General features: G+C 28.2%; 1 protein-coding gene across 1 annotated transcript; it reads right to left on the reverse strand.

Moving 5' to 3' along the window:
- Window positions 1–1211: 1211 nt before the first annotated feature.
- Window positions 1212–3523, reverse strand: LOC110665912 (receptor-like protein 46). The gene is made up of 3 exons (XM_058150810.1): window positions 2575–3523; window positions 2096–2449; window positions 1212–1690 (listed from the first exon to the last, which is right to left on the reverse strand). Exons 1-3 carry the CDS (start codon window positions 3521–3523, stop codon window positions 1212–1214), a joined length of 1782 nt encoding a protein of 593 aa, XP_058006793.1.
- Window positions 3524–10708: the final 7185 nt, after the last annotated feature.

The raw sequence follows: 10708 nt of genomic DNA on the forward strand, positions 1-10708 counted from the left end.
CACATCCATGGCTGGCTGAAATTCCCTTTGGTCCTCTACAATTGTTTTCTTTTGATTTTAATTAAATTTCTAGATTACTCAAACCACAAAGATAACCAATAAACTAAAATTTGCAATTTAGATCGCTTACCTCACTTGAAATTCCTCTTCCTCAATTTTCTTTTTTTTTTTTTTCCTTTCCTAATCTTGCTCAAACTTCCTTTCAAGTGAAATCAACAAGTTTTAAGGTTGGTAAATAAATTTTCTAGGTTGGGATTTAGGGTTCTTCAAGCTCAAAATGAGCTTTAACGGTGGTATTTAAGTGAGAGAGATTTGGGAGAGGGAAGGGAGGCGGCAAAAGGGAAGAAAAAGAAGTGATTTTTATTTTTTTTTTCTTTTCTTTTCTTTATTTATTTTAGTTATGAAAGACCACAAATTTTCCAATTAATTTATTAAATTAATTAGTCTAGTTATGGCATCATGCATGAGGTCATGCATGATGTCATCACCTTTTTACTTTTTGATTTTCCTCTCTTTTTTTTTCTATTTTTTCTATTAGTTCTTTAATTTAATTCTCGATTCAGAAATTTTCTTTTCTCCGATTTTATTTGACAGTTAGGTCAGGAGTCAGCTCTCGGGTTCAATTGACCAAATTGCCCCTCGCCGGTTCATCCCGGTTTGCAAATAATTTCATATTTCTTCCGGCTCCCTGACCTAATTATTTGACTGGCTTAACAGTTCTTTTTCATTATTTTCTCTTTTCCACTGTGTTCATAAGGGTCCTAAGGACCCCAGCGTCACTTTTTACGGTTCGAAATTTGAGTTTAAAATGACTTTGCAGTCGTTCCCGAGGAGGTCACTCATCGCTGTGACTCTCGGCTAGTTTAACTTCTTATGTTTTGTTTTTCTTATTTATACTTAACTAATTGAACATTACTAATTATTTGTGTTTATGGTTTCTCTAGTTGTCTTAAATGTGATTCTAATCCCCTTAATTGTCTGGACCGACACCGGTCACCAGAACAGTAAAATTTACCAGGCTATGCAAATGGGGTGTTACAATATAATTTAAATAAATGCTTTTATATTAGAAAATAAGTGACTCCAACGACATAGCATGAAGACCATACAAGCCCTTATTTATAACAGCAAAAACTAAGAACATTTATCAAATGCGTAAAACCAAAAAGACCATGCCTAACAAGGCTTCTTCTTCTCTTTCTTCTACCTGGCTACGGTGTAATATTAAAGTAGCCAATGACATACATAACTAAAACTGTTGACAAAAATCCAGAGGGATATCCAATCACTGCCATTTCCCATGAAAACCATGTCTCCCAACTCTTGCTTTTCTTGGTCTTTTCCTCTTTCAGCTCTGGTTTAGAAGGAACTTTCTCACATGATACTTTGATTTGCATTCCACATAATTCACTGTTGTTGGAAAAAGAATTTGGATCGTTCATCCGATCCATTTGAGGACCACTTGGTATGCGACCCTCTAGTTTATTGTTACTCAAGTCTAAGTAACTCAGCTCAAAGAGATTTGCCAATGTGTATAGAATTTCACCAAATAGATTGTTGTGTGATAAATCTAAGCTTTCTAAGCTTTGCAAACCACCAAAACTCAAAGGTATTCTTCCAGAGAGTTTGTTTTGTGATAAGTTCAGTGACTTCAAATTTTTCAACCCACCAAAACTATTAGGAATTTCACCTGATAATTGATTATTAGATAGGTCTAAAAAAGTGTATAGTTGAAGGTTTTTATTTGGTAGACCTCGCTTTAACTTCTTCCAGAAGACTTCCAAATCATGCAATAACAAATTATTTTGATTTGCTACCCAAAATATACTTGTCATAAGCCAATTTTCAGAAAAGACAATAATTTGACTTGTGATTTTTGATAAAATACTTGATGACACGTCATGATGATTGATCATCCTGGAAAGATTTCCTAAAGTATGTGGGATTATTTCGCTAAGTTTATTGCAAGAGAGGTCAAGTATTTGAAGATTGCTAAGACTTGACAAATGAATTGGAATTGACCCTTGGAAAGAATTATTTCTAAGAATCAAAATTTGGAGAGAAGACATCTGTGAGAGAAAATTTGGGATTTCACCTCCAATGTTGTTGCTATGGAGATCAAGATATTCCAACTGGTTCAAATTTGAGAGATTTTGAGGCAAGACATGAGAAAACTCATTTTGGCTTAACACAAGCACTTTTATGCCCAAAGGAAAAGTCGTAGGAACCTGACCAGATAGTTTGTTGGAAGAAAGATCAATATAAAGAAATGATGAAATTGGATTAAACACTGGAAATTTATTGCCTGAAAATCTATTGCTTGACAAATCCAGCAACACAAGTTTAAGATTATTTGAGATGGATGCAGGAATTGGTCCAGAGAAATTGTTCCCTGACAACATGAGTATCCTCATTTCAATGGCTTGATCTATAGTATCTGGTAATAATCCTAACAAATTATTATTTGAAAGTACGAGAATATTTAAAGACTGAGATTGAAATAAGTGAGGTGGCAGAGAACCCGAAATCTTGTTGTTTGACAGAAGCAAAATTGAAATATTTATTTGAGCTAACTAGGGAAAGTTCCTTCAAGGTTATTGTCACTCAAGTCCAAGAAGGCAAGCTCGGTCTGGTTGGAAATCCAAATGGGAATTTGCCCTGAAAGATTGCAAGATCTCAATGATAGATGCATTAACATGCGCCTTGGTGCTATTCTCGCATTTTTCAAAGCAAGTCTGTTCTCCCCAAGATTCAAGTCTAAGAGGTAGTTGAAATCGAACAACCATGTTGGGATCTCACCAGCGATCAGATTATTTTCTAAATCAAGCTTTTGTAATTGTTCCATCTTTTGAATTGATGGAGGGATCTCTCCAGACAAATTGTTGTTATATAACAACAGCGATCTTATGTTGGAGAGGTTGCCAATCTCTGTTGGTAAGTCCATGGTGAGAAAATTTTGTCCCAAATTCAAATGAGCTAAACTTTTCAAATGTGATAGTGACGGTGGAATTGCTCCAGAAATTTTGTTATTAGATAGTGAAAGCCACTGCAAATTAGTGAGGTTTCCAATCTGCGCTGGAATCTCTCCATGGATTGAGTTATTATCCAAGTAGAGCCGCTTCAAGTTGGAAAGATTTCCGAAGTTGGTGCCTAATGTCCCTTCAATCAAATTATAACTCATGTCGAGTTCCTCCAGATGCCTTAAAGAAAACAAAGAGGGAGGAATGGAGCCGTTGAAACTATTTCCTTGCATATCAAGTGATACAAGGTTACTTAAATTGGTAAACCCAACTCCCGGGATTACACCATGTATATTATTATAAGAAATGTCGAGCGAAATGAGGGTTTGCAAGTGAAAGAGTGGGGCTAAAACATCAGATGTCACTACAGGTTTCAAGTCTAGTGAGGGAATGAGATCAGACAAGTGAAGATGAGTCACTTTTTGCAAAGTACAGTGGACTAGTCTCCACTGACAGCAGTCATCAAATGTGGAGTTCCACATCTCTAACCCATAAAGGTCCATGTTGGAATTGGGGGAAGTGTTTCCGAGTAATAGAAATTTGAAATGGAGGAGGGCTTCTTTCTGATATGGAGGGCAACAAAGAGAAGAGGTGATGAGGAAGAAGAAGAATATGAAGAAGGGTTCAAACAACAGGCTTAGTTTGGCCATTCTTGTGTTCATTGCAATTCCTTCTACCAATTCCACGCATACTTATACATGTATTCTTTAGTTCTTTACACCATTGGTTTATTTTTCTGCTGTTTACTTTGTCTTTTTCAAATGTCAACTTTACCCATTTAACACTTCAAGAATTTCCTTTTAAGCATTATCATAACTCCATAAAATAAATAAAAGTTAATCAATAACCTAATATTAAATTTTCTTATAATATTGATTTCTTATATTTAATTAGAAATAAAATGTTGATATCCTCAATTTAAGAAATAATAAATATTTTTCCAATTAACCTAAATAGTTGAGGAAAACATTTACCTAAACTATTTTTTTTCAATGATATATATATATAACAAATCCATTTAATATGTGAGTGTCAATATAATTTAAATAAATGTTGTTATATTAGAAAATAAGTGACTCTAAACTATTTTATTTTATTAGATAAAGTCGTACACTTTAATGTAAAAAAGAAATTTCCTGCATTTAAGACTATTTTAAATAAGTGAATTAGTCATCAAAGAATATTTTCTGAATCGATTTTATAAAATTGGGTGGAAAGAAAGTATATGATAAGGTGACTTTGCCAAATCGATTTTATAAAGAAAACTCATATGTGGCAATTTTTTAATATTATTATTAAAATTTTTAAATTTTAAACATGACAAGGCACGTTTTTAAAAATAAAAAATGCTTAAATTTTGGAAATAATTTTTTTTGTGAATAGTAATTTAAATATAAATATACATATGTTAATATAATTTAATAAAAAATATTTTACCTTTCTTTAATTTAATAAATGTAATTAAAATGATTAATTTTTAAAGATATTATGATAAGTAAAAATTTAAAATTTTAAAATTTTTTAAAATATATAATAAAAATTTGAAATAATTATTAATATTTTTATATGAGATCATATTTTAATAATTAAAATTTAAAAATTTTTAAATAAAAAAAAATAATATTTATCATTTAATATTTTTTATATACTTTAGCTCAGTTTTAATTTATAATTTATTTTTTTTATTCGAAATCGACCTGATGTATTGCACGCTCGTAATTTTATATATATATATATATACACTTTGATTAGCACTTTTGTCCAATGAAAAGAAGTCATTTCATCAAGTATGATTTGATATGCAACTTTCACTTAAAATGGTCCCTCAAGAGTCAAGACCACTCGCGTCAACTCCCACTGGCATGGCTATAGAAGGACAAGATAAAGTACTCAAGTGCTAAGAACAAGCATCACGCTTGTGAATATCTTATTATGTTTTATCAGAAATTCTATCATTTCCTGTGGCCCATCACTATCATCAAATGCAAAGATGGTTCAAAAATCATTAGACTTTTTCTTTTAATTTTTTTTATAATAAAATTAAGAGAGTTACGATTCAAATCTAATACTTATAATATGAGTGATATATTTTTAACAACAGAGCCGAATTAATTAAACATTTATTTAAAATAAGTTTCTTATAATCTATTATTATATTAATAAGTGAATTTATTTTTTCTTTTAAAAAAAAAAAATATTAACCTTAAGATTAACTTAATAAGTGAATTTTCTGTTGACGATTGAAGTTTAAATCCTAAAATTTTATAAAAAAAAAGAATTTCCTTTCTTTTTTAATAAATTTTTAATTTTATGTCAGAGTAGAAAAACCATGTGGCTAAGAATAAACTGGTGAGAGAACATCATATATGCAGAAATTAGGTTGCAACTTACAATAATACCCTCATAATATACATTATGTATTGTCTAAGATCCTTGATTCATATATTAGTGTATATATATATATATATATATATATTATTCGGATTGAGATATAGTATGTAAAACTAGCAGAACCAAATTTTAAAAGTGTTTGATCATTGTATTGGATATGTTTAATTTAACTCATTTTTAATTTTTTATTAAATTAATTTAAAAATTTTCATTTAAACTCAATCTAAATAAAAAAATAAAGAATTGACCTTATTAATTTGTGAATCGGTTTTTAATTTTTTTTTATAAATAACTATTTTATTAAAAAAAAGTAAATCATAAATCGATGGCAAAATCTATATTTAATAATCACTGATTTCAGTCAATTGCAAAAATCGATAGTAAATTGATAAGTGCATAATTAATATTTTTACTCCCATCATATTTAGTGTTTTTAGTGTATTTTTATGCCTAATTTAGTTTATTAAAGTATAATTATCAATTAGGCATATTTCTAGAAAGTTTTTAAAATAATTGTGTTAAATTGAGAAATTTTCATCAAATTGACCTTTACTGTATTTTTCAGGTATTTCTGAAGTTGTGGGTCTCCAAATTTAATGCTATTTAATTTATTAAAAAGCTAATTCATTGAAAAGCTAAGCCCAGATCAGTCTCCAAGATTATCAAAATTAACTATAAATCTAATACAAAAGCCCAGACCTAACTTGTCACGACCAGTTTTGGTATTTTATATCTGGAGCTCCAGATGTCCAAATGAAGCAAACCTAGGCCCAATTGAACCTTAAGAACTACCTCTACAATTTCTATGAAGGGCTGAAGATAAGATTACATCATTTTAAATGGCAGTGAAGTCGAATTTTTTGGGCTGGATCGTCTATCAGAACCAGTTTTTATTTTTAGCCCATAACTTGGGCTGTAGACTTTCGATTTGGGCAAATGAGGATTCGTTGGAAAGCTGAGAAGTAGGGCTACAACAATCCTAAAGAAATCAGAGACAGAATCAAAGGGAAAGTGGCTAAAAATTGAGCGTAAAAGCAAAGCAGAGAATCTGTCTTTTTGATTTTTAAAAATTTTCAAAGTTCGGTTCTTATCTTTGGATTATGTTTTTTAGTATAAACATCATCTTTGGAAGCAGCTGGGTACACACCTTCATTCTTCATTCACGTTCACAGTTTTAGATTTCTTCATTATTTTACTTTATTTTTCTGCAAGCCATGAACATGAGTGGCTAAGTTTTTAAATTCAGTTCAAGGGATTCTAGTTCTTATGCATGATTTGTGAAATCAGGTTCTTAATTTAAATTATGTCTTTTTGGATATCTATTATTTCTCAATTTCATTGTTTTTAATCTATTGAATGATTTACTAAAAATGCCTGTTAGTTAATTATTTGATGAGATTAATTACTAGTTCATCTTCATAGCCCGTAATTGTTGTGTAATATTGAATGTTAGTAGCCATTCGTATTATTGATTATGATTCAAGTTTTCGATAATAACCTAAAAAAACAATAGGATGAATTAAATAATTTATGCTTTATAAATTATTGTTCAAGCTTAACTACTTCCTGTTCTTAAAGCAGTTATCAAATTGATAAGGATTGCTTAATACCAATTCAGTTAATAATTAGAGTCAACAAGAGTGCTGGGCTTGAATTGACGAGTATAGGGAAGTTAGGGGTTTTACCTCACTGTTTGGTAAATCTATGTTATGTATTCAATAAAAGATAATTATATTTCTTTTGTCTATGATTGAGTCATGCATTGGAATGCGAATTACATTGGACTGAAATTTGTTTAAATTGAGAGTTTTATACCTAAATTTAGTTCTTTAATTTCTGAACTTGATTTCTTTTGATTTAGTGTTACAACCCCCTTTTTTCCTGTTACACATGTGCACGAAATTTAGTAACTCAGTCTCTAGGGTTCGACATGGATTACCACTTATTGCATTCAAAAAACAAAAGAGCATTTCATTACTGGTAATTTGAGTTAATTTTTGGTAGAATCGGCAACCATCACAAATCTATTTTTTTTAATGATAAGGAAAATATTTACCTACATGCACTTTTTATTTCATAACAAAAAACTTTACATATGTGTTAATTTATTAACATAGTCATTTAATATGTGAATGCCATAACAAACAATATAATTTAAATACATATTTTTATCTTAGAAAATAAGTGACTCCAATTTAACTTTTACTTTTATATGACAATTTTTTATTAGATAAAGCCATACACTTTAATAAAAGAAAGAAATTTCTGAACTTTTATCTCACTTTTAGCACTTAATTAGACTACTTTATGTAAAAGAATTAGTCATCCAAGAATGTTTTCTGAATCCATTTTATTAAGTTGGTTGGAAAGAAAGCATATGGTGAAGTGACTTTGCCAAAGGAAGATGCAAATTATTATTTTATAATAGCATATGAAATGGTTTGTGAAAAGCAAATATTGCATTAATTATGGTTCATATTAATTTAAAATATTCTTTTCGATGTAGATGGGATGTAGATGGAATCAGTTGTTAATTCATTAAAATCGGTTGCTAATTAATTTAGCAAAAGATTTAGTAATTAATTCAATCAGTTATAATGATTCTGGTTGCAAACAGTAACGGACAATCAAATCGATTATAAGTAGCAACCGACAACCAAAAAACTTTTGGTATAACAACTGATTTAGTAACTAAAATAGGTTACTAATAGCAATCGAAACATAATCAGTTGCAAAAAATTTATTATTTTTAATTTTATAATTTTGCAACCATTTTATAAATCAATTGCTATTTGCAACTAATTTAGCAATTGACTCGAAAAGTCAATTGCTAATTTTAAAAAATATAAAAAAAAAGTAAATTTTCAAATAATAAATCAAAAATTCAAATAAATAAAATTTTTCAAAAATTGCTAAAATAATAAATTCTTAATGAAAATTAGTGCTAAAAATTAATATAAAAATATTATAAAAAAATTACTAATAATAGCTATTATAAAAGATATTAACAAAAAATAAAATAGAAAAACATATTTATAAAACAAATTACTAAAAAAAATTACCATATATATTTATTATAACAAAAATTACTAAAAATTAATACTACAAATAATTTACTAACAAAAAACATATTTGTATAAAAATTTTTATTTTATGCCAAAGAAAATAAATTAAATAAAAAAGATGAGAAAGAAAAAGAAGAAGAAAAAAATAGATGAAAAAGAAAAAGATTATGAAAAAAATAGATGATAAAGAAAAAGATGATGAAAAAGAAAAAGATGATGAAGAAAAAAATATATGAGAAATAAAAAGATGAAAAAGAAAATATACGAGAAAAAAAATTGTGAAGAAAATATGTTAGAAAAGAAATGATGATAAATAAAATAGATGATAATGACAAAGATTATGAAAAGAGAAGAAAGAGAGAAAAATGAGTAGTGTGGAAAGAAAATTAGTAGTTGTTTATATAGGCGAATTAGCAACTGATTGTCGGTTGCTAATTTCTTTTAAAATTTGGGCTGAGTTATTGAGGTGAAAATTTTGCAATCCATTCACAATTAGTTGCAAAATCGATTATTAATAGTAACTAATTTCAATTAGTTGCAGAAATTGGTTGCTTAAAATCGATTGCTGTTAGTAACTGATTTGTAAATCGGTTACAAATCAAAATAAAAAAATAAAAAATGGGTAGGAATTTTTTAGGAAAAAAAATTGGTTTCAAAATCGATTACTAATAACAACTTATTTTAATTGGCTTCAAAAATCAGTTGCTATTAGCAACCGATTTACAAATCGATTACAAAAATAAAAAAAAAAACCAAAAAATTGGGTGACAATTTTTGGAGAGAAAAATCGGTTGCAAAAATTGATTACAAATTGGTTTAAAAAAAAATAAGGCAAGAATTTTTAGGGAGCAAAATTGATTGCTATTAGCAACCGATTTGTAAATTGGTTGCAAATAAAAAAAAAGAAAGAAAAATTGAGCGAAAATTTTTGAAGGAAAAATTTAGTAACCGATTTACAATTGGTAGTAAAAATTGGTTGCTATTAATAATTGACAAGGAATCGGTTGTGAATAATAATCAATTTTGATAATCAATTGCAAATTGGTTGTTGACTATAGAGTCAATTAAAATAATTCTTTAATTTATTAACTAATTTCCTAAATTGATTGCTGTTCACAACTAATTTTAAAATTGGTTGTTATTAGCAACAGATTTTAGCAATCGATTTCTTAATCAGTTGCTAATGGCAACCGATTTTAAAGTCAGTTGTTAATCGTATATTTAAAGTTTTTCTAATATCGATTAGCAATCGATTTAGCAACCAATTATAAATCGGTTGCTAATAACAATCGATTTAGCAATATTTAGCAATTGATTCTTGAATCGATTGCTAAATCTTTTTAAAATTAACTATTTTACTAAAAGAAAATCGAAATCGCAAATCGCTTACAAAATTAGTTGCTAATAGCAACCGATTTCAGTTAGTTATCATATTCAGTTATAAAAATGATTGTTTTTTGCAGTGAGTGATTAGATTAGTAGCGTAAAATTGATTCTAAGTAAATTTTAACTGTAAGATCAAAGAAGTTTGAATTCTTAAATCGCCATTATTAAAAGAATTTTACCTAAACATCACTTTTGATCCAAGTGTGAAAAATTGCTTACTTAAAATATATAAAAAAAAACTAAATAAAAAGTAGTTGCAATGCAATAATTAATAAAACATGTCACAACTTACTCCTCTGTAAGGCATAATATGATCCAGTAGAATACTTAATGAACTATTACACTTCACCTACTGATAACTCATTAAGTACCCTACAAGGGATTTTAAAACCATTTTCTTACTTTTAGAAGTGGTGAGCATTTTCTTACATTTAATAGAAGTTTAAAAACCAGTTCAAATTTTTGTCCATTTTATTTTTACACAAATTTTTGAAAAAATTTTGGTAGAGTGCCATCTGTATTTTAAGAAAACAGTTTTTCAAAAATCTGTAAAAACATTTCCAATAATTCTTTTTCATCAAACTCACTACTACTTCAACACAACTCAACATCATTTCTCAAACTCCAAAATTCAAATCAATAATTCACAACTCAATTGTCATCAAAATAATACTCAATACTTCCATTCATTTTTTTTTTTAGTAAAAACAAATTACATTTATCAACCACTTGACATTAGCAAATCCAAAATAATATTATTACAACTTTATACAATTACTCATGGCCAGTTATTACATGTACATACATTTACATACATCAAAATAAATATTACAAACAATGTATAAA

This window comes from Hevea brasiliensis, chromosome 8, assembly GCF_030052815.1.
Source record: "Hevea brasiliensis isolate MT/VB/25A 57/8 chromosome 8, ASM3005281v1, whole genome shotgun sequence".
Classification (NCBI taxonomy): domain Eukaryota; kingdom Viridiplantae; phylum Streptophyta; class Magnoliopsida; order Malpighiales; family Euphorbiaceae; genus Hevea; species Hevea brasiliensis.

Excerpts from the sequence above, each read along its gene's own strand:
- LOC110665912 (XM_058150810.1), bottom strand. The coding sequence starts at position 3,523 with ATGGACCTTTATGGGTTAGAGATGTGGAACTCCACATTTGATGACTGC. Across the intron at positions 2,450-2,574 it reads CCTTGAAGGAACTTTCCCTA|GATTATTACCAGATACTATA; the intron begins GTTAGCTCAAAT and ends ATAATTTGTTAG. Across the intron at positions 1,691-2,095 it reads CCATAGCAACAACATTGGAG|GTGAAATTCCTAATAGTTTT; the intron begins GTGAAATCCCAA and ends ATCAATTATCAG.